The sequence below is a fragment of the Panthera leo genome, chromosome A2, assembly GCF_018350215.1.
Source record: "Panthera leo isolate Ple1 chromosome A2, P.leo_Ple1_pat1.1, whole genome shotgun sequence".
Taxonomy (NCBI): Eukaryota; Metazoa; Chordata; class Mammalia; order Carnivora; family Felidae; genus Panthera; species Panthera leo.
The window spans coordinates 120,395,188-120,421,843 of NC_056680.1; the positions used below are offsets into that span (position 1 = coordinate 120,395,188).

Sequence of the window (26,656 nt, forward strand, 5' to 3'; positions counted from 1 at the left end):
CACATCATGATTTCAGTTATTGAAAGAAAAATGAGGGGTAGCCTGGGTGGCTAGGTCGGTTAAGTGTCTGACTCTTGATCTTTATTAAGGTCCTGAGTTCAGTCCCCATGTTGGACTCCATGCTGAGTGTGGAGCCTCCTAACAAAGGAAAGGAAGAAAGAAAGAGAAATTAATGGAAGGAAGATTGGAAATATGTTGAAATGTTAATAGTAGTTGACTCTGAGTGGTAGATTCTTGGGTGATTTTTTTGGGTGATTTACCCCCTTTGAGATTATTATTTTTTAATATGAAATTTATCATAAAATTGGTTTCCATACATTTAAGATTATTTTTAAAACACTGAGGGGTGCCTTGGTGGCTCAGTTGGTTAAGCGTCTGGCTTTGGCTCGGGTCATGATCTCGAGGTTCATGAGTTTGAGCCCCGCATCAGGCTCTGTGCTGTCAGCTCAGAGCCTGGAGCCTGCTTCAGATTCTGTGTCTTCCTCTCTCTCTGTCCCTCCCTTGCTCACACTCTGTCTCTCTCTCTCTCTCTCTCTCTCTCTCTCTCTCAAAAAATGAATAAACAGTAAAAAAAAATTAAAAAATTAAAAAACACAGGAAGGCTAAAAAGAACTAAAAAGCTTTACTCAGAAAAGAAATAAGGTTCTTCATGGTGTGGAGAGTTGTCTTATAAATGAGCCTTGTATCATGTTATGTCCAGTCCCTTGACCTGGTTCTCATAATGGCCCTGATTGTACCTCGTTCTTCCTAAACCTCATTTTTAATAATCCCAGCTTGGGGCCGGTTATTTGCCAGATGGCTTTCTAGACATCGTCATGTGTAATGATGACCCTACAAGTGGGAGTTCAAGGAAATTGTAACAGGCCTCTTGTCTAGTCTGCTTCTCTCATTCTTCCCTGCCCTTGAGCAAGCAGACCCTCAGAAAGGGCAGACTATTAAGCCCACTCTGCAGACAACCACTGCATCAGGTTGGTCAGTCAGGCCTGCCAGTTTCTCGAATGCTCTGTTGCTTGTCACAAAGAACAATGACACTCCACCGCAGGAAAGTCCTCATGGGCTCAGGACTCCATTTCAACTCAAATCCACTGAAGGGTCCCCATTTCGTTATTTCTGCTTTCCCACGACTGCTAGCTGGTCCAAAAGTAGCAATGAAACAAGTTCAAGCCAAACTCTCTCCATTCTACAGATCCTCTAGAGCTGTCCCCACTGAATCTGTCCCTTTCACATTGTCTTGTATGGGGACAGGACACATACTGTCACCAGCAGGCATGGCCCCTCAACGTGGTGGGAAGTCAGCTCAGCTCCCAGAGATTACCTGAGCATTCTCTCTCATCCCCCTCCCCCACTTCTCTTTTCCTTTTCTTGCTCACCCTGCCTCACACACTCCCACCCCCTTTCACCTCGCTCACATGCGTCATTGCATGTGCGCATGCACACACACACACACACACCCTCTACTGTCACCTCGCGCAGATCTGTTCATCAGGGTTTTTGTTGTGTCTTGGTACAATGTGGTTTCCCCTCATTCAACACCGAAACCTCTTTTATCCTTTATCCTCAATCCCCACCTACTATCTCATTGCCTGCAGATAGGCTATGTTTCCAAGCCTCTGTGAGCTTTGTAAGTTTTGTGTTTGCTGAGAAGTTCCAAGCATCCAGGTATTTTTTTTTTTTTTTAAGTTTACTTATTTTGAGAGAGACGGAGACAGTGCCAACGGGGGAGGGGCAGAGAGAGCGAGCGAGAGGGAGAATCCCAGCAGGAGGCTCCATGCTCCCAGCGCAGAGCCCCGATGTGGGGCTCAAACCCACAAAACTTCCTGATCGTGACCTGAGCCAAAACCAAGAGTCGGGTGCTGAACCGACTGAGCCACTCAGGCGCCCCGCATCCAGATATGTTCATGGTCAAAATGGCTAGGGAAAAAGGGGTGGGGGTGGGGGGGTCAAGCCAACATAGGGGATCTGTGACATTTGTTATTCCAAATGTGTGACCTCAGGAGGAGCCCTGCCACGTACTAGTGAGACCGGGCTTTCAGATCTGCCCCATGCTCCCCTAGAAACGGCGAGGGCTTCTCAGACAAACAAGATTGCTGTATCTTGGAGGCACCTCTCCGTAAGCGCATGTTCTGGCAAGAAGTCATCGCTGTTGTGACCTACAGTAATGGGTCTGAGCGCTAGTGTGGAGCGACTTCGACGCATTTCTCATTGGCTCGTTTGACAATTGCAGAAGTATTAACAGCAGCTCGGCAGAATCATCTCGATCACACGAGCACAATGTGAAAGTGGCAATTGGTTTTTCCTTGGTCACTGCGTTTATGAAGAAGCTTCACCTGTGAGGCCTCTGCCTGCTCGCCCGGCACAGAGACTGCCCAGCCAGAAAGAGTCGTCCCTTCGTACAGCCATGCTTGTGTGCCAGGAATGTTGGGATTTGGTGCTAAGGCATTTTAGTCCTTTTGAAAACCTTGGGGAACAATTAGCTGGAATAGTTTTGTATCGATAAAGCCAAAAACCGTCTGATGAAGGGCCCATCTCTTCCTTGCTTTCTGAAACAAAACAAAAAAAACCGTGTTACTTAATGCAGTATGCAGCATGAAATACAGTTTTAACTTTAACTACAATTCAACAAACCTTTACTTAATTGCAACGATTTGTTCTAGGCCCTGAGGAGGGAACAGTCTTTAAAACGGGATTCTCTCTCTCAAAGAGCTCATTTCCTAAACAAAGTAATTAGACCTGTGTGATAAATGTTGCAAGTATATACGAGGGACAAGGGGGGACACAGAGGAGGAAGAAATGAACTCTGGAGGGTTCAGGAAGTCTTTCTGCAGGAAAGCAATGCTTGTGGTTTTGCAGGATGAGTAGGAGTTAGTCTTGCAAACAAGGTGGAGAACAGGACATCATTCCAGACAGAGGGACCGAGGCAATACTGTGGGTGAAGGCATAGACAACCGATCTGTATGGGGAAGGCAGTGAGGTCAGGAGTCGATAAGACAAATCGGGAGAAAATGGTGGGGTCAAGAGCCTAATGGTGTTCATGAAGTCTTTTTAATTTTTAATTGAGATACAATTTACAACCATAGGATCTGCCCTTTTAAAGTATCCTTTAAAAAATGGTTTTTAGTACATTCACAAAGTTGTACAACCATCACCCCTATCTAATTCCAGAGCATTTTCATCACCCCAAAAGGAACCCTGTCACCCCCTTTTTCCCTCCCCCTGGCTTGCTTCTGGAAAACACTAAGCCACTCTCTGTCTCTATGGATTCACCTACTCTGGACACTTTATATACATGGAATCATAGAATATGGGGCTTTTTCCATCTCGTTTCTTTCACGGAGCATAGTGTTTTCAAGTTTCATCCATTTTGTAGCATGTAACATTATTCCTTTTTAGGGTAGAATAATATTCCATTGTATTTGTTAATCAGTTGATGGCCATCTGGGTTGTTTTCACCTCTTGGCTATTACAAATAATGCTGCTATGAACATTTGTTTACACCCTTCTGCGTGACACATGTTTTTAATTCTCTTAGGTATGTACCTAGAAATAGAATTTCCGGGTCTCATGATTACTCTCTGTTTAACTATTTTTGTTTGTTTAGTTCTTATTGCATAATCATAAACTTAACTCTGCAAAATCCAGCTAGACTTGGAGGAGAGTAAGGAAAATGTGGAACCCGTAGAACTGCAGCGGAAACACAAAGATTATCGAACAATTTGAGCAGATGGGGGGTGAAGGGGGCTCTTCTGAGCTACAGAAGGAATGGTCTGGTAGTTAAGATAAAAACACAAGTCAGATGGTGATCTTTCTGCTGGTCTTGCCATTCATGGACCCAAAGTGTTTCATGGCTTCTACAACATACCCTCTTTCGCCCTGCCAAGACCACATGCTTGCCATCCAGCCACTCAGTGTCGGCAGTGCAGATGAAAAACTGGGAAGCATTTGTGTTGGGTCCAGCTTTGGCCATGGACAAGATGCCGGGGTCCATGTGCTTCAGAATGAAATTCTCATCATCACATTTCTCCCCATCGATGGACTTGTCGCCAGTGCCATTAATGGTGTGGGAAGTCACTGCCCTGGCACAGAAATCCCAGAATAGTCCTATGAAAGCAGGAATCTTTAGAGCCAAATCCTTTCGGCCCAGTGCTCAGAGCACAAAAGTTCTCTGCTGTCTTTGGAACTTTGTCCGCAAACAGCTCAAAGGACACGCGGCCCAAGGGTTTGTTGTCCGTGGCGATGTTGGAGAACACCATGGGGTTCACCACGGCTAGGCAGTGCAGGCAGCTCAGGGGTAGGGGTGTCTCCAAGGTCTCTGTTTAACTTTCTGAGGAACAATTAGACTGTTTTTCAAAGAGGCCATGCCATTTTCCATTTCTGTGAGCAATCACAAGGGGTTTCAATTTCTGCGCATCCTTACCCACACGTTATTTCTGTCTTTTTTTATTCTACCCATCCTAGTAGATGATGGGTAGACTAATGATGTGGAACATCCCTCTGTGCGCTTATCGGCATTGGCAAATATTCTTTGGAGAAATGTATATTCAAATCCTTTGCCCGTTTGTCAATTGATGAAAACCTCATAAAATTTACAAAGCTTTAGCTGGACTGACACCGAGAGAAGAATAAAAGTACTAAAATCGGGACATTACTACCAATCTTACGGACAATTCTATGAACATTCGTATGCCAACAAATAAATCAACTGGATCTTCTCAAAATAAAAAATGTGCTTCAAAGGACACGATTACAGTAGAAAGACAACCCACAGAATAGGGAAAAATATTTGGAGATCATGTGTCTTGTAAGGTTTGCTCTCCGGCATCTATAAATAACAAACTCTTACAACTCAATAATGAGACAAATAACCCAGTTGCTCTCCGGGCACAGGATTCATCCATCTTTGGTCTTACGCACAGAGTCATGAATATTCATTAAGTAAACTTCTTTCAATTGATTTTTTTCATTGTTTATAATAGCAAAGCGCTAGTGGCCTATACCACCGATGTGTGTGCGAAAGTATCAGACACTGCAATGTCCTAACTGGGCCATTACCAAGTTCCATCTGAATACAGGCAAAGACATCGAGATTTGGGGCTGAAAAACACTCTCAACACAATTGCTTAAACCCGCTACCGCTCTGGACAAGGAAAAAACGCTTCAAGTTCAGCTCCCAGACTGTGAAAGTGAGACCCAGGGGACCTGGGGTAAATTCAGCGTCTCTGTCTCTAATTTCCTAACCACATGTTTCCACCAGACTCAGAAGTAAACAGCATGAGGAAGCAGGGAAATTGCCTCCCCCTCAAGCCGCTGCAAGCTCCTTCTCCTTCAGATCCATCGGAGCCTCCAGGGAAGAGGGTCCAGCGTTGACTTCGAGGACTCATGCCCCTGCTGCCTTCAACATGCCGTGTGGCCAGGGTCCCACTCCCACCGCTCCAGAAAGTTGAACAACGATGGACGCTCTCGCGTCAAGAATGGTGTCAGTCTTCATCCCACGCTAGCTGAGGGTCCTGAATGAACGAATCGGTCATCAGTCCCCAAACCTGCTCCTTCTATCACCTTCTGGGGCACTCTCTCTCCTGTTTGCCCTTCTACCCGCTCTGACCCCATCTTTCTTCCCCAGCTCCTCTTCTCCCACCAGCCCCTTCCCGTTTCTTGCAAGTGCATCCTAGGTTTCATATTTCATATTTTCTCCCTCCCTAGCTCCTCTCCCTTGGTGATTTTCAGCAACTTCCTCCTAGCACCGTTATCTATAGTGACTCAGTCTCTGTCCCCAGTCTCCACCTGTGAGCTCCACGCCTTGAGCCCTAACCGCCTGTGGGATGCTGACACTGACAACGGTTTTGAGCAAGTGTCTCCAACTCGACGTGCCTCGGACTGTACCAGCTCTCCCCCAAACCTGCTCCTCTTCTTGTCTTCCTTAGCTTAGTCCTCACATCACCCAGCCTGGATAATTCTGAGTCATGAAATATTCTCCCTCCCCCTCCCTCTGTCCCCATATATTCAATCCACTGCATTTCTGACAAAACCATTCCTGGACATCTCTCCTCTCCACCCTCCGCTGCCTTCCCAGCTATCTGCCCGACTGTAGGCACGGCCTCTCCTTCCCAATCTGCACTGCTACCAGAATCTGCTCTCATACACCCAAACGTGAACAGTGTCCGGCCTTCAGGTTTTTCCCGAGCTAGGGTGACTGGACGTCCCTGTTAGCCTGGACCAGGGCAGTTGTGTGTTGGGTGTTCTCTTATTCCATCTGGGCTACCTGCCCTTTTACTCCCAAAAGTGACCTAGATGGATGATGAATTACGTGGTCATCCTCTGACGGCTAACAGGATGAAATCCCAGCTCTTTTATCTGCCTTAGAGTCTGGCCCAGGCTAACTTTCTAGCTCTATCTTCTTCCACTCTGGCCACCTGCCATTCGCCAAACATCCTGACCTGACCATCCCAAGCAGTTTCCTACCTTATCGCCACTGTCCATGCTGTTCTCTCTTCCTGAACACCTTTCCCCCCTTTACCACTTATCAACTCCTCCTGAACCTTCACTGCCACAACAGCACCTCTTCTGTGACACCTCATATGCGGTCTGTCCCCATCCCCACCTGTCAGAGCCTGCTGCTCTCCGTCCTCCCCCAGACCCCTAGCCTGTGATCCTGCAGAGGTTCAATTTGTTCACACCTCTGCCGTGGGTTCTTGGAATCCGGTACAACACCTGGAATGTTGCAGTCTTCAAAGGGTTTTGCAAGAGAGGATTTAAAGAAGCATGAAGTCAGGAGTATTTTCTCTGGCTCTGATTAGAATTAGGAGCTTTTATCCTTCATATGGGACTTGCTCGAGAAAATCCAACATGTCAAAGCCACGTCTGTTTCTTCGTCTATAAATTAATAAGGACAATAATTGCTGCTGCCCAAAGCTACCCATGTGAACTCAGTAGGGTAATAAAAACAGGTCCTGCTGTTGAAGTATAACACGTTGAAATAAAGAGTGAGATGAGCTTTGCATCTCCTGTCATCTGGCCCTCAGCCCGGGGCCTGTGGAGGGTGGGGGCAGGAGAAGTTTCTGAGTGCTGGCAGATGGCTAAATGGAGAATTACCTATGGGAGGTCAAAATGATTTATCCCCATTCAAATGAAACTAATGCGAGGAATAACCATCTATTGATCACGTGCACGGGTCAAATACCGTGCTAAGAATTTTACATGCCGTCTCTTTATGTAAAGCCCATCTCGTAAGATGGATGTTACAAGTTCCCATTTCACATTTGAGGAAGCTGAAGCCCAGAGAGGTTAAGTTCATTTGCCAAGGGCACGAGGCTAGTAAGTGGAGTTGGGATACGTAATCATGCTACCGATAATGCACATGTATGTGTCTGAGTCCTTCGGAAGTGTGATGCTTGGTCCTCACAACCACTCCATGAGTTACCATCATCAGACGGGAAAACTCTTAAGTAGATGGCCCAAGGTCACATAGCTAGTAAGAAACTGTGCCAGGCACTTTACTCCAGAAACCACACGCCTGGTCACCACCTTTGCTGGCTTTCAGGTCTGTTTGATTTTGCTGTCTCGGCTTATTCTATGTTGCCAGCCTCCATCAGACACTCTACTCTCGTTCCTGAAAGTGTAGTCTGCAGACAAACGGTATCAACAACACCTGGAAAGTACGTGAGAAAGAATCTTGAACCCCACTGCAGACCTAGGGAATCAGAGGGTGCATCATAACAAGATCCCGAGGTCCTGGTCTAAGCCCTTGGGTCTCAACCTTGTCTGCATGCTGGACTCCCCAGGGGAGCTTGAAAGTGTCCTGATGTTGGGGCTCCACGGACAGCGATTCTGTTTCATTGTCTGGGTGTGGTGTGAGTCCTGGGCTTTTAAAAAGCTTCCCAGGGGATTCTGATGTGATGCCAGGGCTGAGAACCACTCTCTTAAGCAAATACACTGTTGGTTCCTTCCTTCCCTCATTCCTTTATGTGCAACAGACCTCACTAAAGGACACACACAGCTTGCTGGGGAGATGGACAAAAAAAAAAAAACCCAATTACAATAGAGTAGAAGAAGCACTATGAAATCATTATTCCAGGGCCAGGAGAGACTCAAAGGAAGGCCCAATGTCCGGGTCTGCATGAAGGAATCAAGGCAAATTGCTCACAGGACTCTCAAGGACAGATAAGAGCTCTTGGATCTGCTGAGGGGGGTGGTGAGCTGGTGTGGGTGAAGGGAAGGTTCTGTGTTTACTAGTAAAATGAGCTTTATAGAATTTTAAGCTAGAACAGATTACACAGATCACTTAATGAATCCAATGGTTTCCTAACATTTTTGACTATGGCCCGATTTAGGAGACACATTTTATGTGTTGGCCCAGAATACATACAGAGTTTCATGGAATAGTATTAACCTTCACTACATGTGATGCACTTTGATATCTTCTAGTCTTTCAACACACTTCTCTTTCATTAGAAAAAAAAATCCTTGGGGCGCTTGGGTGGCTCAGTCGGTTAAGTGTCCAACTTCGGCTCAGGTCATGATCTCACCATTCATGAGTTCAAGCCCCGCGTCGGGCTCTGTGCTGACAGCTCAGAGCCAGGAGTCTGCTTTGGATTCTGTGTCTCCATCTCTCTCTTCCCTCCCCCACTCGTTCTCTCTCTCTCTCTCTCTCTCTCTCTCAAAAATAAGCGTTAAAAAAAATTTTTTTAAGGAAAAAAAAAAATCCTGGGCATGCCTAACTGAACTGGTCTTCTGTTCCACTAACAGGTCATAACCTGCAGTTTGAAAGACCTGACTTAATCTCTTCCATTTTTTCCTTGAGGGAACAATGACCAAGAATATTTAGACAAGCTAGCCTGAAAGAGTAAGGAAAAGTGTATTTAAATCCCAGTGTAAGGAATTAGTGTTAGCAATAAAGAAACCCTTCTCTAGGGGATTAGTTGTTGGAGATTTCAGAAGGACTTGCCTTCTTTGGAAGTCCCACCAATTTTCTGGGAGGCTAAGACAGCCCTGTAGAGAAGGCAAAAGGGTGAATTAACAAATGAAGAGTCCAAGTACTTTCTAGCCCCACTAAAATATCCTAGATGGATGAATATTACTAAGCAAGAATTCTCAGTTTAGCTAGGTTTGGGGAGGAGTCAATGTCACCTGGAAGGCAGGGGGGAGGGGGTTGTGGAGAGACCCTATTAGACCCCCCTGGGGCCCATCTAGTATTCATGACTCCCAGCCATTCTGATATGCACACTGCCCCTTTAAGGCCAAAATTCCAGCTGACAATAAGCCCTACTGAGGTTCATGGAGGTCTGTCATTCACTCCAGTGCATTGGGACAGGCAGGAAAAACAAAGGTGAGCACCACTGATCTCTTGAGCCATGGTTCGCCAACTTTTTGGTTTCACAGGCCCATAAAAACTCAAACTGAGTTTAGGAATCAATAACAGGGTGCAAACGTTTATTGTGTCAAGTAAGGAAGTAAAAAAGAAAAACCCAAATACACAAAAAAACAAATCCCCCCCCCCCCCCCCCCCCCCCCCCCGCAAACTACTGCCATCTACAACTATCATGAGGATAGAAGGGACATGATCTTAAACTAAAGGAAAGTCTTGCAAATTGAATACATTTAGCTTTAATAAAGAAAATGTTTTAGAGTTTATTTTCATTTATTTTGAGAGAGAGAGAGAGAGAGAGAGAGAGAGGGAGCGAGAGGGGGAAGGGCGGAGAGAGAGGGAGACAGAATCCCAAGCAGGCTCCGCGCTGTCAGCACAGGGGCGCATGCGGGGCTCCAACTCACACACTGTGAGATCATGACCGGAGCCAAAACCAAGGGTTGGACGCTTAACTGACGGCGCCGCCCAAGCACCCCTCCCCTTAACAGATTTTAAAGAAATGTTTAGGGGCGCCTGGGTGGCGCAGTCGGTTAAGCGTCCGACTTCAGCCAGGTCACGATCTCGCGGTCCGTGAGTTCGAGCCCCGCGTCAGGCTCTGGGCTGATGGCTCGGAGCCTGGAGCCTGTTTCCGATTCTGGGTCTCCCTCTCTCTCTGCCCCTCCCCCGTTCATGCTCTGTCTCTCTCTGTCCCAAAAATAAATAAAAAAAATTAAAAAAAAAAATAAAGAAATGTTTAATTATGGTAACTATACATAGGATAAAATGTATCGTCTTAACTGTTTTTTTTTTTTTTTTTTTTTTTTTAAATTTTTTTTCAACGTTTTTTTATTCATTTTTGGGACAGAGAGAGACAGAGCATGAACGGGGGAGGGGCAGAGAGAGAGGGAGACACAGAATCGGAAACAGGCTCCAGGCTCCGAGCCATCAGCCCAGAGCCTGACGCGGGGCTCGAACTCACGGACCGCGAGATCGTGACCTGGCTGAAGTCGGACGCTTAACCGACTGCGCCACCCAGGCGCCCCTCGTCTTAACTGTTTTTAAGGGTACAGTTCTATGGCGTGAATTCAATTCAATTGCTGCGCGACCAATCTCCAGAGCTCTTCATCTTGCAAAACTGAAATTCTGTATCCATTAACGAGTCACGAAATCCTCCTCCCCGCAGCCCCTGGGAACCATCATCCTACTTTCTGCCCTATGAATGTGGCTACTCTCTAGTTACTCATATAAGTGGAATCATACAGTATGTGTCTTTTTGAGACTGGCTCATTTCACGTAGTGTAATGTCCTCAAGGTTCATCCCTGTTGTAGCACGTGTCAGAATTTCCTTCGTTTTGAGGTCTGAATAATATTCCATCGTGTTACAATGTTACATTCATCCATGGATGGACACAGGTCGCTTCTACTTCTTGACTGTTGTGAATAATGGTGCTATGCACATGGGTGTACAAATATTTGTTTGAGTCCCTGCTTTCAGTTCTTTTGGGTGTAAACCCAGAGGTGGGATTTGGGGGTCATATAATAATTGTATGTTTAATTTTTTTAGGAATCGTCATACTATTTGAAGACATTGAGCTCTATATAGATAAAAAAAAGCAACTACTGCATTGTCCTAATTTTTTTTATTTCACTATGAATATTTCATCACAGACTGGCATCTGTTTATAGATCAATGCCTAGAATGACTGCTCCAACACATACAAATAAATACAAGAAACCAGAAAATCTGGATTCTTTATATTTTGTCTGACAAGAAAGCGAATTCTTTTAAATCGTAAAACATCCATTAAGTAGTTTGGAAAATTATACAAAAGCCATTAGCTTGATGACACTAAATATGAAAAACAAGACAGTTCCTATTATTCAATTTATCACGTCATCATCATTTCAAATTTGACTGTAAGTCACAGTCATTCTAATATTGGGCATTGAAGGTAACAGACACTTGTTTTTCCCCTTACATGAAGTCTGTGTATATCAAGCTAAGTAAATTTTCTGCATGGTGGGGCTTTGAAAAAAAAAATTTTTTTTGGAGTGGTATGTATATTTTAGGTTCTTTGTGAGCTACAGAGGAAATTCTTTTCCTACTGAAACTCATGAGTTATTATCAAACAACCTTAATTCAGTAGAACAAAAATCCTACCGTATTAAAATGAAATCCTAACTGTAGCTGTCATTCTCATTATTACTGGTCTTGGCAGGGGGCGCCTGGGTGGCTCAGTTGGTTGAGCGTCCGACTTCGGCTCAGGTTATGATCTCACAACTCATGAGTTCAAGCCCCACGTCGGGCTCTGTGCTGACAGCTCAGAGCCTGGAGCCTGCTTCAGATTCTGTGTCTCCCTCTCTCTCTGCCCCTAACCCACTCACATCCTGTCTCTATCTCTGTCAAAAATAAATATTAAAAAAAAAGTACTGGTCTTGGCAGTATTTTTCACTTCTTCACCCAATCATTGGTGGGAGATGGGGATGAAGAGATAACAAAATTTATTAGTAGTATGCCATCTGTTTAAAAAATGTGCTGGAGAAACCAGATAGACGTACATTTGAACATTTAATTGAAATGTTTTACTGAAGAAATTAAAGATCTCCTCTAATTCCTCCCTAGAAGTTCAGTGAATCACAATCTCAATGTATTACAAATTCTGAAAAGCAACAAATTGTCTTTTCCAAACCTATGAGTCTGTTGTTTGCACAAGTCATATCTGAAGTTCCTTCCTATTTATCTTTCCTTTTTTTTCCTCGCCTCACGGAAGTAACTGAATTCTGGAAATGCTTTTACCGCTCATATGTTTGACGGTAAAAACTGAATCAGAAGATGCCTAATGGACTTTTTTCCCCCCATTTTGCCCTGTCTCTGCAAAATATGTGTTTTTAGTGCAGCACATTTTATTTTCCTATTTGTATGAATTGCTTGAAGCTTGATATTAACATGTCACAGAAGAAAATGCTCTACAGGTATGAAAAAAACACATCGTAAGATCTGATTATTTCATGATGTTTAGGTCTGTTTGTTTCACTGAGAAGGTTGTAAGAGTGTTTTGGACATTAGTGTGCTAGAGGTTAGTATTTGTTCATCTGTAGTTAATGTGCACGTTTTGCCCGTGAGAATGATAGGAAAATGTATCTGCCTCCAATCATTTGATTAGACCTGTTGAATCTTCTATTCATGCCCACTGCTACTGATGTGGGTCAGCCTCTCATTAATTTTTTATTCTGGTAAGATATACACAACATAAAATTTATCACTTTAAACATTTTTAAGTATAGAGCTCAGTGGCATTAAGTACATTCACATTATCATACAGCTAATCATTTTCTACCTGGGTTGCTGCACTAGCCTTTAAAATCCAGCCTTGTTATGGGATGCCTGGGTGGCTCAGTCAGTTAAGCATCTGACTTTGGCTCAGGTCAGGATCTCACGGTTGGTGAGTTTGAGCCCCATGTCAAGCTCTGTGCTGACAGCTCAGAGCCTGGAGTCTGCTTCAGATTCTGTGTCTCCCTCTCTCTGCCCCTCCCCTGCTCATGCCTCTGTCTCTCTCTTTCTCTCAAAAGTAAAAAACGTTTAAAAAAAGTTAAAAATTCAGCCTTGCTTCTAATTTTGCCCCCGTTACGGAAAGACATAGAAATCTTACCTCTGTTGACTTATTTTCACCATGTGCCTAGGGAAAAAATGGAAAAAAATGGATGGGGCATTCTTTGCCATTTCTTTTGTGCTTTCGGCTTCAGAATTGATGAAAACCTAATGGGGATCAAGTTCTAGGGGCAAAGAAGGGCATACGTACCTGCCGCCCTCGTTCCATCCCTGATGCGGGTTATTTCTTGCTCGGGACATCACACCCAAAGCAATTGTTCTGTGAACCTAGAAAATATACATGCACTTAAAAACTCATTTGGCATTAAAGTGTCTAGCCACCGGAAGCACGAAAAGGTTTTTAGAAGTAAAATGTTTTAGCTTTACAATGTGTGCAAATAATCATTTCAAAAACTTAAGAGCTAGGACTCTCAGGTGGTTAAACTTGGACAGGTTCACACAAGTGTTAAAGGAGCCTGCCTTGCCCCCGGCCCCACCGGCGGGGGAGCTGGAATCCCCTGGTCTGCACTGAGTCTTGAGTCCTGGAGAGGGGTGGGGGGTGGGGGGGACTTGTGCTTTAGAAACAAGGAGCCCATCCATGCAGCCGGCTTCAGGTTTCAAGCCTTTGGCAGTGCAGTTTTGTATCACTAGATGTCAGTGTGGGCTTTCACAGCTGCCACCTTCTTTCCTCTGTGGGACACGTACCAGACTTCACCCAGGGGCCTTCCTCAAGTCCTGGCAAATGCAGGCCTATCTTCAGAACCGCAATTTCACCAAATCTATCGTCCGCTTTCGTATTTTAAAACACAAAGACCCCAAGACTGCTCCTTTTAATGCTACGGCCTTCTGATCTCAATGCTTGCATTTAGAAGGCGGTCTGAGAGGCTGTTGTGAGGCAGGTGATGGGACGTCGTTGGGGCTATGCTCCACGTGGGGTCTTTTAAAAGCACCGTAGATACTGGTAGTGCCCGGCTGCAAGAGACCACAGTGTCCTATGCTACCATGGCTCAAGAGTGGGGCAGGGAGCCAAGAAGAAATACGTATGATCCACCACGTAAAGATTTAAGGATTTCATGGTCATGTTTATTAGATTTTTTTCTGGTTTTGAGGCAGCTTATAGCCGGGGGCTAGGGGCGTTCTGAAACCTTAAACGATAGTCCTTAGTCTCCCGTTGCTGCTGTAACAAGTTACCACAAACTTTGTTGCTTAAAACCACAGAAATCTATCATCTTATGGCTCTAGATAGAGCTTGGAAATCCCAAATGGGTCTAACTGGGTTAAAATCAAGATGTTGGAAGATCTGTGCTCTTCTTGGAGGCTCTCGGGAAGGATCCGTTTCCTTGCCTTTTCCCGTTTCCAGAAGCCACTGGCATTCCTTGGCTTTCGGTCCCTTTCTGTGTTCAAAGCCAGCAGCGGCCAATCAGGTCTTCCTTGCACCGCACTCCACTTCCTCTGTCCCTCCTCCTCCCTCTTTCACTTTCGAGAACCCTTGTCCTTACATGGGGCCACTCAGACAATCCAGGACAATCTCCCTGTCTCAGGTTCCTTCATTTATTTGCACCTGCAAAGTCCTTCTTGCCACAGAAGGTAACATATTCACAGGGATGAGCGCATGGACATCTTTAAGTGGGCATTTTTCTGCCTATCGTAGTCATCATTTTAAAAATAATAAACGATGCAATGTTTGAGGTGATGAGCCTTTTAATAGCCTAATTTAGTGTAATAGGACCCTGCTGTTTGTACCGTAGACCGTGTTAGAAAATAACAAGCCCTGGATTTCCTTCGTTCCTGGAATGTTAACAATGAAGAAAAATAAATTTGCCACGCCTAGCATTAATATTTGGTCGCCCTCCAATCTGACTGCACAGCACTAACTCTGCTGCCCCTTGTGACTCCCCATCTTCGGGAGGTCTCTCCTAGGGATGGCACCCAGCTAGTACAGGGCGAACACACACGGAGAACAGGAGACGTGGCTCCAGCGCTGACAAGCGTTGTGCAAGATGCAATCCGGGGCTCGGAGAAACCTGACTAAAGTAACCCACGTACCCCTCCATGAAAATTCCACATCGGCTGGGTGTCTAAAGCCAAGAGAACTTAACCCCATGCCTTGCCACAACCTAAAGGCCGGTTTTGTTCTGCTTTGTAAACCTGACTTGGTCTCCCTACGTCTCACACTTGATCTTTCCCCCATATTTCCCACCTAGCGCTACCAGGGACCAGAAAGCTTACCTGTCACCCTTGAGCGTCCCTTCTCGGTCATGCACAAAATCCAATTGGTTTCCAAGACCTGTGGAGGCTTCTCTCTCTCTCTCTCTCTCTCTCTCTTTAAGTTTATTTATTTATTTTCAGAGACAGAGAGAGAGAGCCTGCGAGCAGGAGAGGGCAGAGAGAGAGAGAGAGAGAGAGAGAGAGAGAGAGAGAATCCCAAGCAGGCTCCATGCTGTAACGTTTGAATCTGCCCTACATCAGCCTCTTCTGCTTCACTCTTTTCCCCCCTCCTATCAATAAATCCTCCAAAATGCCTCCTGAGTTATCCTTCTAAACTGTAAACACAATCACGCTACTTCTCTGTTTGCAGGGTGGTTCCCTTTTGCCTTCTGGAATGATTCCAACCTCTTAGCCCAGCGCACCAAGCCTCTTAGACTCTGCCTCAACCTACTTTCCCAGGCTGTTCGCTCACCTCAAGGCCTCCTAATCTTCATTCCAGCTACAATGAGCTGCTCGCAGCGCTTCAGAGGCTCAAAGCTCTCCCTCGCTTCATGTTCCTTCGGCCTGGAATGCCTGTGGTTGCTTAAGCCAGCTCTCTCTCTCTCAAGACTCAGCTCACTATCACTTCTGGGAATGCATCCTTGTCCTTCACCCAACCCCCATCCCTGCACTCAGCCCCGGGCGTGCACTTACCACACTGCATTCGATACATCTCATTATTTATGTCTGTGTCCCTGATGATAAGCTGTAAGGTTCTTGGAGGCAGGGACCCTGTTTGACTTAACTTTGCATCCCCTGTGCTAAACACAGGGCCTGTCATATTACTGACGTGTAGTCGCTTTTGGTTTAAGGAACGAAGACATCTCCGGTTTGGGTCCCAAGGTATCCTGATGTCTCCAGGCACCAGGGACGGACCCAGTTCCGGGCTATGTTCTGAAACCTCCCCAGTTTAGGCCTGTGGCCTCTAGAGTACAGCCAGAGAGCCCAGCTGGCTTTTGGGAAATGGGGGATGGGGCAGGTTGAACTGAACAGTAGCTTTTATTGCTCTGGGTTTTGTTTTGTTTTGCTTTGGTTTTTTGTGTTTGGTTTTTTTTTTGGTTTTTTTGTTGTTTTTTTTTTTGCTTGTTTCCCAGGAAAGTTAGTCCTGCAATTATGAGCTTACCACTTCCAATCTGGCCCAACCTGAGAGCATATATCAATCAGTAGCAACTCTAAGGGAATTGACCACCTAAGGCACGGGCCGCCCTGGCCCAAGAGTGCAGAAGACAGCAAATGTGGCCCACACAAACGTAATGTGGTAATAACAGCCTGTTAAGTCAGTAGTAATTCAGGACATGCGTTATCACCGCTAGCCCTCGTGATCCCCAGCAGTTACTGAATGTCTGTGTGTGCACACTGTCTGGGAGCTCTACAAGCAGGCACTGTAGGGACTTAAAAATAAAACAGAAACAGAGTTTCCGTACTTGGGAGCCTTGTGCAATCTATAGGCCAAAAATAGGGAGCTTGCCTTTACTGGGGCTTTTGGCTACCTCTCGGAGGGGGGGAGGAGGTGGTAAGGGAAAATGTCTTATAAGACTTTTTAATCATTCATGTCTAACCATAGTGATTTAAACCAGTGGTAGGAAGCAGGGATGAGAGAGCATAGGCATTGGGGGCGGAGCCACATGCATTATGTAGCAGAGAACTATTTTTTCCCCAGATTCTTCTTCACTTCAGTAGGCTGGGAAAATTCCCTTGATACTGACCCTGTGTCACACCTTTCCACTGAGCGTTATACCTTTCCAACAGTAGGTCCCTAATAAAGATCAGGGATTCCTTTGAAAACGCTAGGTATGGAATCTGAGCAATTTCTTCATAATGGAGGAACAGTAGCATGGGTTGTGGTTGTTTTGTGTTAAGGGTTTTAAAATAAGGGCTTTTAACGATTTTTTAAAAATATCGTTCGCAAGCCAAAGTGGATTGAAAGTAGAGCATAATATAAATATTTAAGCTCTGATTACTACTTTATGCCATTTTGATAAGAAAGAATTAAGTTATTTTTATATAATAAAGATAGGTGCTGACATTGTGTCTCGACCTGTATTTAGAAAGGAAAATGATTCAGAATCTGTTTAACATGGCTTAGGGATCTGGTCACCGATTGATTAACATGAAGTGCTTTTACAGCACATTTAATCCTATTCAGGACCCCAAAGTCTCCTTAGGGGAAGTGTAATTTAACTGCCCTCTAGAATCAAAAGATATTTTTTAAAAAGTTTTATTTTTTTTTTAAATGTTTATTTATTTTTGAGACAATGCGAGAGACAGAGTGCAAGCAGCGGAGGGGCAGACAGAGGGAGACACAGAATCTGAAGCGGGCTCCAGGCTCTGAGCTGTCAGCCCAGAGCCCCATGCGGGGCTCGAACTCACGAACCGTGAGATCATGACCTGAGCCGAAGTCGGACACTTAACCGACTGAGCCACTCAGGCACCCCCAAAAAGTTTTAAATATTAGAGACTTCAAATAGATAATCCTGGTCTCTCAGTGATAGTTTCTTTTCAAATTTCATTGAGATATATATGCATGCACACCCATCCGTCCCATGGTAGAAAGATGTAGGCTGGCCATCATGATATGTCAGAGTGTCCTCAAGATTCATGATGTACATATTTCTTAGTAAATCACTACTAAACAATGATCACCCATAAAGCATTAAGTGTCAATGATGCATTCAAATTACACAAAGTGGATGGGACACCTGGGTGGCTCAGTTGGTTAAGCATCCGACTTGGGTTCAGGTCATGATCTCACGGTTCGTGACTTTGAGCCTCTCATCAGGCTCTCTGCTGTCAGTGTGGAACCTGCTTCAGATTCTCAGTCTCCCTACTCCCCCCCCCCCCCCCCCCCCCCGCCCCCTGGCTTGTGCGCTGTCTCTCTCAAAAATAAAAATAAAAAATAAACATTTAAAAATTAAAAAAATAAAATTGCACAAAGTAGTAAAATCAGTACCAGTATTGGTATATGTGACACTATCACGACCTGCTACAGATCATATGCAAATTAGTACAATTTGCTAGAGATAATGACACTGAGATAAAAATTTGTGTATCTATTAACAATTTTTTTTTTTAACGTTTATTTTTGAGACAGACACGGAGCATGAACGGGGGAGGGTCAGAGAGAGGGAGACGCAGAACCTGAAACAGGCTCCAGGCTCTGAGCTGTCAGCACAGAGCCCGATGTGGGGCTCGTACTCACGGACCGTGAGATCATGATCTGAGCCGAAGTCGGACACTTAACCGACTGAGCCACCGAGGCACCCCCCTCTTGACAAATTTCAAAGTCTTTTCAAACAGAGACTGAGTCACTTGAGACTCGCAACTCCTCTGTGAGACTGGTATTATGATCATCTGTGTTTTACAGAGGAAACAGGTTTAGCCAGGTTCAGTAATTTGCCCTAAATCCCACAGTCAGCGCTAGACAGAGCCAGGATTTAACTCTGGCCTGAGCTCGCCCACTTCATGGTGGGTGCACTTGTACTCCTGTAGCACTTGGCTCCTTCCTTTGGAAGACAGGCATGATTGATTAAAGCATCAATGCGAGTAAAGGGAAAAGAGAATTTGGCGTACTCAGAGAAAAGTAAAAGTGTGTTAAGGGCATTGTATACATTATGGATGTTCTCTGTAAAAAATTACCCAACGATGTGGTCCCTAAATATTCCTCTAAACTAACTTCAGTTTTACAATGTAAGAGACAAGTTTCTAATCACCACTAAGATCCTAAGCAGTGTTTTCTGTATTAAGATGTATTAAGATAAATTTTAGATGGTCCATTTAGGTCTTTAAAGAAATGAAACCTATTTAAAGATAGGTAATAATACGGACAGTCCTATAGTTTGGTAAAGAGACTGGGTATTGTAAAAGAAAAGAGACAGAGTTTGTAGTGTGTAACACTAAAAAACAAACAAACCAGGCAAAACCATGGCCATCTTTTACCTACTATAATGAGAGGAAATGTGGGCTGGCAGAGACCTTGGCAAAAAGTGCTAAAGTCCTGCTGCCTGCAGGAGGGCCTTAAGACTATGCCAGACAGGGGCACCTGGCTGGCTTAGTTGGTAGCGTAGGCGACTCTTGATCTGGCGGTCAAGAGTTGGAGCCCCTCGTTGACCGTAGAGTTTGCTTAATATAAATCAGTAAGTAAGAAGTAAATAAATAAATAAAGAGTGGGCGAGACATTTGCAAGGACATGGATGGAGTTGGAGAAAATACTGCTAAGTGAAATAAGTCAGCCTGAGAAAGATGAATGTGGGAATTTAAAAAACAAAACAAACGAGCAAAGGAGAAAACAGAGAGAGAGAGAGAGAGCCAAGCCAAGAAACAGATTCTTAACTATTGAGAACATGCTGATGGTTAGCAGGGGGGAGGCAGGTGAGGGCTGGGTGAAACAGGTGGTGGAGATTAAGGAGTGCACTTGTCCTGTGAGCACCGGGTGATGTTGAATCACTATGTTGTACACCTGAAATGAATATAACACTGTGTGTTAACTGCACTGGGATTAAAAACTTCTTTTAAGTTTTATAATAATAAATAAACAAAAGAGTGGGCAAGAGAGGGAAGAGAAGCACAGAAAAGAGTAAGTGCCAAAGAGAAGAGACTCACCTAAACTGAAATTCAAACGGGGTCACAGCAAACCCAGCAGTCAGGTGTGGGTTTGTTGTTGTTTTTTTTTTTAAGATTTTTATTTTTTTGAGTAATCTCTATACCACTAAGCTCTACCAGCTAAGCCAGCCGGGTGCTCCATTAGTCAGGTATTTTTACTGACAAGCCCAAAACTAGCTTATCTGCTCCAGTGTGGGTTTCTGGCCACCAATGTTGTCAATGTGTGGTGCTTTAACAATTCAAAGTAATTTTGAACCTCAAAAGCCATGGGTCAAAGTATCACCATTTAAACCATGTGAGGAGGAAGAAAAACAGAACATATTTTTTCATATGATTATGAAAAGCTTCAAAGATAAGGAGTTTTAAAGAGCTGGGACTCTGTTCTCTTTAAGAGTCACCGAGACATGAAAAGAACAATTCTGATGGTGTACAGGAAAGCATCATTTAGACCAGTGCTTCTCCAAATACAGTCTGAAGTGGTGTGGCACCAGCTTCCCTGGGCTGCTTGTTAGAATGCCAATGTTCAAGGCCCAACCCTGAACTAGGGAGTGGGAATCATGGAGGGTGGGGCCTGGCAATCGGCTTTAACAAGATCTCTAGATGATTCTTTTTGGTGCACTAAAGCTTGCAAAGCACTGATTCAGACCATCCTTAGTCAAACTGCAGATTACAACCCATTAATGGGTTGTAAAATCAATTCAGTAGGCAGTGACCGGCATTTTACAAAAGTGAAATGGAATACAACAGAAAATGGAGTGCATCCCAAGTTGCATGGGTATGAGCTCATAAAATTTGTTTCAGTTCTAGATCTGTATGTATACCCATGTGTACCGATTTAGATGAAGCAGCACTTTTAATTTTTGAAGAACTGGTAGGATATAATAAGAAGCTACAAATTTTATATGAAGCCAGAACTGTTTGGTTGACGATAAAACACAGTGACAGCTTAATGTGGATTCCTGTTTGGAGAGAGATTGAGGAAGGAAGGAAAAGGGCCAAGGAAAAAACATAGCAAGCCAAGGTTTTCTAACTCCAGAATCCTCATGGGGAAAGAATCAAAAAGGCCTATCCAGAGAGGAAATCTACCACAGAGGAGATGTCAAGGAGGGTAAATAGAAGATAAGGTCATGTATGACCTTCAAGAAACAGTCATTGGGGCGCCTGGGTGGTTCGGTCAGTTAAGCGTCCGACTCAGGTCATGAACTCTCGGTCCGTGGGTTCCAGCCCCGGGTCAGGCTCTGTGCTGACAGCTCAGAGCCTGGAGCCTGCTTCAGATTCTGTCTCCCTCTCTTTCTCTGCCCCTCCCCTGCTTGCGCTGTCTCTCTTAAAAATAAATAAACATTAAAACATTTTTTAAAAATAACAATCATTTAAGTAGGAATATTCATTCACTCATTTATTCATTCACGGATCATTTGTTTTCCATCAAAGGTGCCAGGCACTGTGTTTGGTGCTGGGGGTATAGAATACATGTGAGGCCTATCGTGGACTGCATTATTTAGTGACAGGCAAGCAAGATCAATAGCATGATCAGTGCTGTGAAGGAAGTATTAACACAGCATTTAGTGGGAATACAGAAGTCAACCTGCGATGGCGAGGTTGGGAGTGGGGCCACAGGGGACATCCATATGGAGAGGGCATTTAATCAAAATGGTGATCACATCGTAACATGGTATTCTACTGTGAAACTAATCAGTGATTATTTAGAGCAGTGTTTTCTCAAACATTAGTGTGCGTCAGAATCACTTAGAGGACTTGTTCAAGCACTTTTCCATTCAGTAGGTCTGGGGTGGGGGCCTGAAAATCTGCCTTTCTGACAAGTTTCCAGGCAATGCAGATACTGTTAATCTGGAGACTGTTTTTTGTGGATCACTGATCTACATGGCTAATTAAAGAGTTATGTTAGACAGCATTTCTAGAAACACAATTTAGAGTAGATAGAATTTAGGGGCACGTGGGTGGCTCAGTCGGTTGAGTGTCCGACTTCGGCTCAGGTCATGATCTCGAGGTTTGTGAGTTGGAGCCCCACGTCGGGCTCTGTGCTGACAGCTCAGAGCCTGGAGCCTGCTTTGGATTCTGTGTCTCCCTATCTCTCTGCCCCTCCCCTGCTCATGCTCTGTCTCTCTCTCTGTCTCTCAATAATAAATAAACATTAAAAACAATTAAAAAAAATACAAAAGATAGAATTTAGCTGATCCACATGCACACAAAAAATTAGTTTTTCTTCACTATATTTTGATGGCTTAATAACAGTAACTGTCACTAGAAAATTTTCATTTAAATTAACTTTATTGTAAAATGTTTTACTAAGATTTAATACTTAGATATTTGACAGGCAGGCAACTAACTGTTCTTGTTTGTGACAAAGACATACTTGCTCTGTACTTGCCAAAACTGTTTCCTTTTCTTTCTGGGCACACACATAAAACCGCATTTCCTGACCCCTTTGCAGTTAGGTTAGACCATGTGACTGACTGATTTCTGCCAGCTTGGGTGGTGGGTAGGAGGGATGCAAACCCTTCCAGGCTTGGCCAAAACTTCTTTCAATATCAGTCCTTTTCCCTTGGCCAGCCAGGTACACAGGTTTTAGAGAAGGGCTCTGTTAGGGGTCTGAGGGCCTGCGTAGCCATTAGATAAGAGTGTGGGTCCCTGAGTCACCACTTGAAGAGAAACCCAAGATTGCCACTCAGGTGGGAAACCGTTTGAAGAGAGATGAGAGGGCAGACCAAGTGAGCTCACAAATGTGCTTACCTTCCTTGCATCATGGCCCTCAAGGTTAGGGGTTTGATTCCACTGAGTAGCTTAGCCTGTCCTGACTAACATGCTTTGCCTGGTGCTGAGTAACACAAAACACATGTTTATGAGCTAAATAATTAATTTCAATTTGTGTTCTCTTCTATCCAACATTCAGCCTGTAAATGGCCTCCTGGCCACTCATTTGTTTAACTAACACTTACCTAGAGGCTACTGTGAGCAATGGTGAGCAAGAAAACTACACGCTTTCCATGCTCTCATGGAATTTAGTCTTGTGAGAAAGGGACACAAATCAAACAATTGCTCAAACATGTGTAACATTCCAGCTGTTATGCGTGCTATGAATGTTGGAAACCTGGTACTATAAGGGGATTTTTTTTTTTTCCTAGTTAGGAATAAATATTGAGTGCTTTCAGGTGTAATTATCATCTGAGTGAAAATGATTTAAAAATATGTCTGGATGTGATGATGCAAAATATAAATCTGGATAAAACTAAGAGTCATACAGTTTTATTGTTAAGTCGTTTCATTTAATAGTTTTAACTACTGAATGGCATTTGCTCCATATTATAGTTACATAAACTTTTTTTAAAAGTTTATTTATTTATTTTGAAAAAGAGTGTGAGTGAGGGAGAGGCAGAGAGAGAATCCCAACAGCCTCTGGCTATTAGCGCAGAGCGTGAGTGTGGGCTTGATCTCACCGATCGCATGAGATCCTGACCTGAGCCAAGATCAACACTGAGTCACCCAGGCACCACTACCTAAACTTTTAAAATGCATATATAATGATGAATGTGATATCCTTTAGCTTATCAGTTGTTATCTCCTCAGAGACTTGCAAAACTCTTTTACTTTTTTTAAATCATAGTGTCTGTTACTTTTCTATATTCCTGCTGAACCAGAGTTTTACACTGAAGGCCTCATTCAGTAAAAGTTAAATCAGATCAAATCACTAAATACCTTCTTGAACTAGAACTTATTCTGGTGATCACTTTAGCGTTTCAAAATTTTCTCTGCTTACCAAGTAAACAATGGTTTCAGTAAGCTCATACATAAGATGACAGAATTTTAGATTTGCATTGAATAGTTTTGTTTTCCCATTCTCAGATACACTGATATATATGCATATGTACATACACACACTGATACATATACATTGATAAATACACATATACGTTCTCATATATACATACATACACACACAATACACCTATATCTGTACATATATTCTTCACTTGTTTAAAAACTTGATTCTCATACTTAAATGATGAAAATACACCAATGACATTACAAATATGGAAAAAAAGATTTACTTTTACAGTTTGTACAAAAATACCGGTTGCTATTTTCACAGAGAGGACACTTCAGCCATTTTCAAAACGAATTTCCAGACCATGCTCTGTCACCAAGATACTACATCACAGTAATGAACCGAAGAGAATTTTGCTAAATGCCATTTTAGAGACATAGTGGGATTTTTTTTTTTTTTTTAAGTTTATTTATCTATTTAAGTCATCTCTACATCCAACCTGGGGGCTTAAACTCACACCCCCCACGGTCTGCTGACCGAGCCAGTCAGGGGCCCCTAGAGAAATTATTGGATTTTAAGGCTGCGGGTGCCCTAGGGATTTAATCCCAGGTCAGGAAACGAATGTCCAAAAAGGTAAAATTTGCTTACTGCATGTAAGTTATTTCTGCTCCCAGACCCAGACCCCTGGTCTCCTAAATCGGGTGTAGCTTTCTCTGCACCGCAGTTTTTGTTTTACTACTGAAGGTCAGGCTCGATTATCTTGCCTTCTTCCAACTGCGCTTCCTCCAACATCAGTTTTACAGGATAGGTCTAATTAAGATGGAGCTGGCTTCTGCCTTCTTGGTTATTTCTTTTGTTTTCGCTGTTCATAGTCTTATCATCGATATTGCTGAACTTCTGTTTTATTAAAAAGAGATGCTCTGAATAATACCAAAGAGGAGCTTAACACCCACCCAAACTGAAGGTTCCGGACCCAAGACCCAGCCATTCCCAGGCTCAGCTGGGAAAACGTGAAGTTCCTACAGCCGGTGTAACCCAGGGTCCTGGAGCCACGTGCAAGAGGAGGGGCCGCTTTCTGGTTGGCGCCCCGAGGGGCTTCATCCCTCCAATCCGCTTAGGCCCCGCGGTGAAGGAGGGGGTGCGCCCTGGGGGAGGGGGCGGAGCCAACGACCTGTCCATCACCGAGTCCACGGGTGGCAGCACCTACCACACCGCTGTACCTAGGCGAGGCGGGGCCGGGGCGGGAAGGCCGCGGCCGGGGGAGGCGGAGCCGGGCCGGCGGGAGCCAATCCGCCGGGCGGCGCGAGGGGGTGGGGTGGGGCTACGGCCCGCGACCCAAACACCCGGCCCGGTGCACTTTGGAGCCGCGCTGCTCCTCGGCCTTCCGGTGTGAAGGCCGGGGAACCTCCTCCCCTACTGGGCACCCCCACCTTCGTGGCCCAGACCCCCCCCGCCCCTCTTTCGCGGGGGGGAGTGCGGCGACGGTTGCCGGGAAGCGCGCGCCGCCCCTCCCTTCCCTCCTCGGTCCTCCCCTCACGCGCCACCCGTTTTTTCCTCTTTCTCCGTTAATAACAGCTGGGTGGCTGGGGAGGAGGGAAGGTGGCCCCGGCGGAGTCTGGGCGGGCGCCTCCCACTCACCCGCGAGCCGCCGTGTGAGCGGGAGGATGGCGGCGGTAGTTGCGGCCGCCCGGGAGGAGGCGGTACCGAGGCCCCGGGCGCAGAGCGCGGCGGCGGCGGCAGAGAGCGGCAGCGGCCCGTCCCGGAGCACCAGAACCGAAACCAGCGGCAGCCGCACAGCCACCTGAGCCGCCCCTCCCGCCGGAGCTAGAGAGCGGCGTCCGCCGCAGCCCGACCTCCTTCCTCTCCGCCTCTCCTCGTTTCCTGCGACCTCCCGCAGGCCACCGGTCTCGCCCGCCGCCCCCGAGCACAAGAGCGCGCCGGGCGCCTACCGCCCTTCGGGGCGCGGGGCGGCGGTCCTGGACGTGCGGGCTGCTTCTTGCGCGGGTCGCGGCGCCTCGGCCCTTCCCACTCGTTCCTGCGCTCGCTCCCGCCCTCCCGGCGCTCCGGGCGCCGCGCGCGGGCCCGGCCCGGGGCTGGGCGGACATGGGCGCCAAGCAGAGCGGCCCGGCCGCTGCTAACGGCCGCACTCGCGCCTACTCGGGCTCGGATCTACCTTCCAGCAGCAGCGGAGGGGCCAATGGGACCGCGGGCGGTGGCGGCGGCGGCGGCGGCGGTGGCGGCGGAGGGGCGCGGGCCGCGGGCCCGGGGAGGTTTCCGGCTCAGGTGTCCGGCGCGCACCAGCCCAGCGCCTCGGGCGGCGCCGCGGCGGCCTCGGCGGCCCCGCGCAGCCGCTCCCTCGGCGGGGCCGGGGGGAGCGTGGCGTCGGCGGCCCGCGCGGCGCAGTCCTCCTTCAACATCCCCAACAGCAGCAGCGGCCCGTACGGCTCGCAGGACTCGGTGCACAGCAGCCCCGAGGACGGCGGCGGCAGCAGGGACCGGCCGGCGAGCGGGGGCCCCGGCGGACCGCGCCTGGTGATCGGCTCCTTACCAGCTCACCTCTCGCCGCACATGTTTGGAGGTACGGCTCCCTCCCCTCTCCGGCTCCCCGGTTCCCTGCCTCCCGCGGGCGGCACGTGGGCCGCGGCCGCGCTGGGTTTTTACCCTTCTCCTTTTCTCCTTCAGCCTGAGCGCCGCGGCTTTGCCTCGCGGCCCGCTCGCCCCTCTGGGGAGGAAAAGCGCCGCTTAACCCTGGCGGCGCCGCTCCCGCTGCGCCCTGGGCTTTGGGTTTTAGACACCGGGTGCACCCCCGCCTCAGAGTGGGTCCCCAGCAGAGGAGGCACACGTTTTCCCCTTGGGGTGAAGGGAGCAAAGATTGTTTTTGAAACAAACCGACCCTGCAGCCCTCGTGCTTGTGGCCTTTTTAGTATCAGGAAGTGAGCGGAAGACCCATTGCCAAACGTAGTGCTAACCGGGGACCCAAGTGGTGAGCGTTTTCTAAAGGCCAAGAGTCAAAGGGTCTCCAAGGAACGTGGGAGTATTTGAAAAAGGAGGCAGTTCTCTCCTTTGGGCTGGCTGTTAATATAAAACTGTAATTCTTAAG

The 26,656-nt window shown here is 46.1% G+C and overlaps 1 protein-coding gene, 2 long non-coding RNA genes and 1 pseudogene across 15 annotated transcripts in view; 1 reads left to right on the top strand and 3 right to left on the bottom strand.

The window, feature by feature from the left end:
- Positions 1–1,817: 1,817 nt before the first annotated feature.
- Positions 1,818–25,763, bottom strand: LOC122209490. Of its 4 annotated transcripts, none has more exons than XR_006197636.1 (4): positions 25,730–25,763; positions 13,138–13,214; positions 12,988–13,014; positions 1,818–2,540 (listed from the first exon to the last, which is right to left on the bottom strand). It is a non-coding gene; the product is annotated as an uncharacterized LOC122209490 (long non-coding RNA). The 4 variants fall into 4 exon arrangements; XR_006197634.1 differs by lacking the exon at positions 25,730–25,763 and adding an exon at positions 15,607–15,797; XR_006197635.1 differs by lacking the exon at positions 25,730–25,763 and adding an exon at positions 15,156–15,276.
- On the bottom strand, positions 3,191–4,860 carry LOC122209481 (annotated as a pseudogene).
- On the bottom strand, positions 23,821–25,284 carry LOC122209487. The gene is made up of 2 exons (XR_006197626.1): positions 25,195–25,284; positions 23,821–24,453 (listed from the first exon to the last, which is right to left on the bottom strand). It is a non-coding gene; the product is annotated as an uncharacterized LOC122209487 (long non-coding RNA).
- ZNRF2 (zinc and ring finger 2) overlaps positions 25,658–26,656 on the top strand; it is a 141,504-nt gene continuing 140,505 nt past the window's right edge. For all 10 annotated transcript variants that reach the window (XR_006197621.1, XR_006197619.1, XR_006197616.1 and 7 more), the window contains exon 1: positions 25,658–26,134. Coding sequence is in view for 1 of the 10 variants with exons in the window: in XM_042921343.1 (XP_042777277.1) it covers positions 25,660–26,134 (475 nt within the window). In the remaining 9 variants the exon portion in view is untranslated. The remainder of the gene's footprint in view (positions 26,135–26,656) is intronic.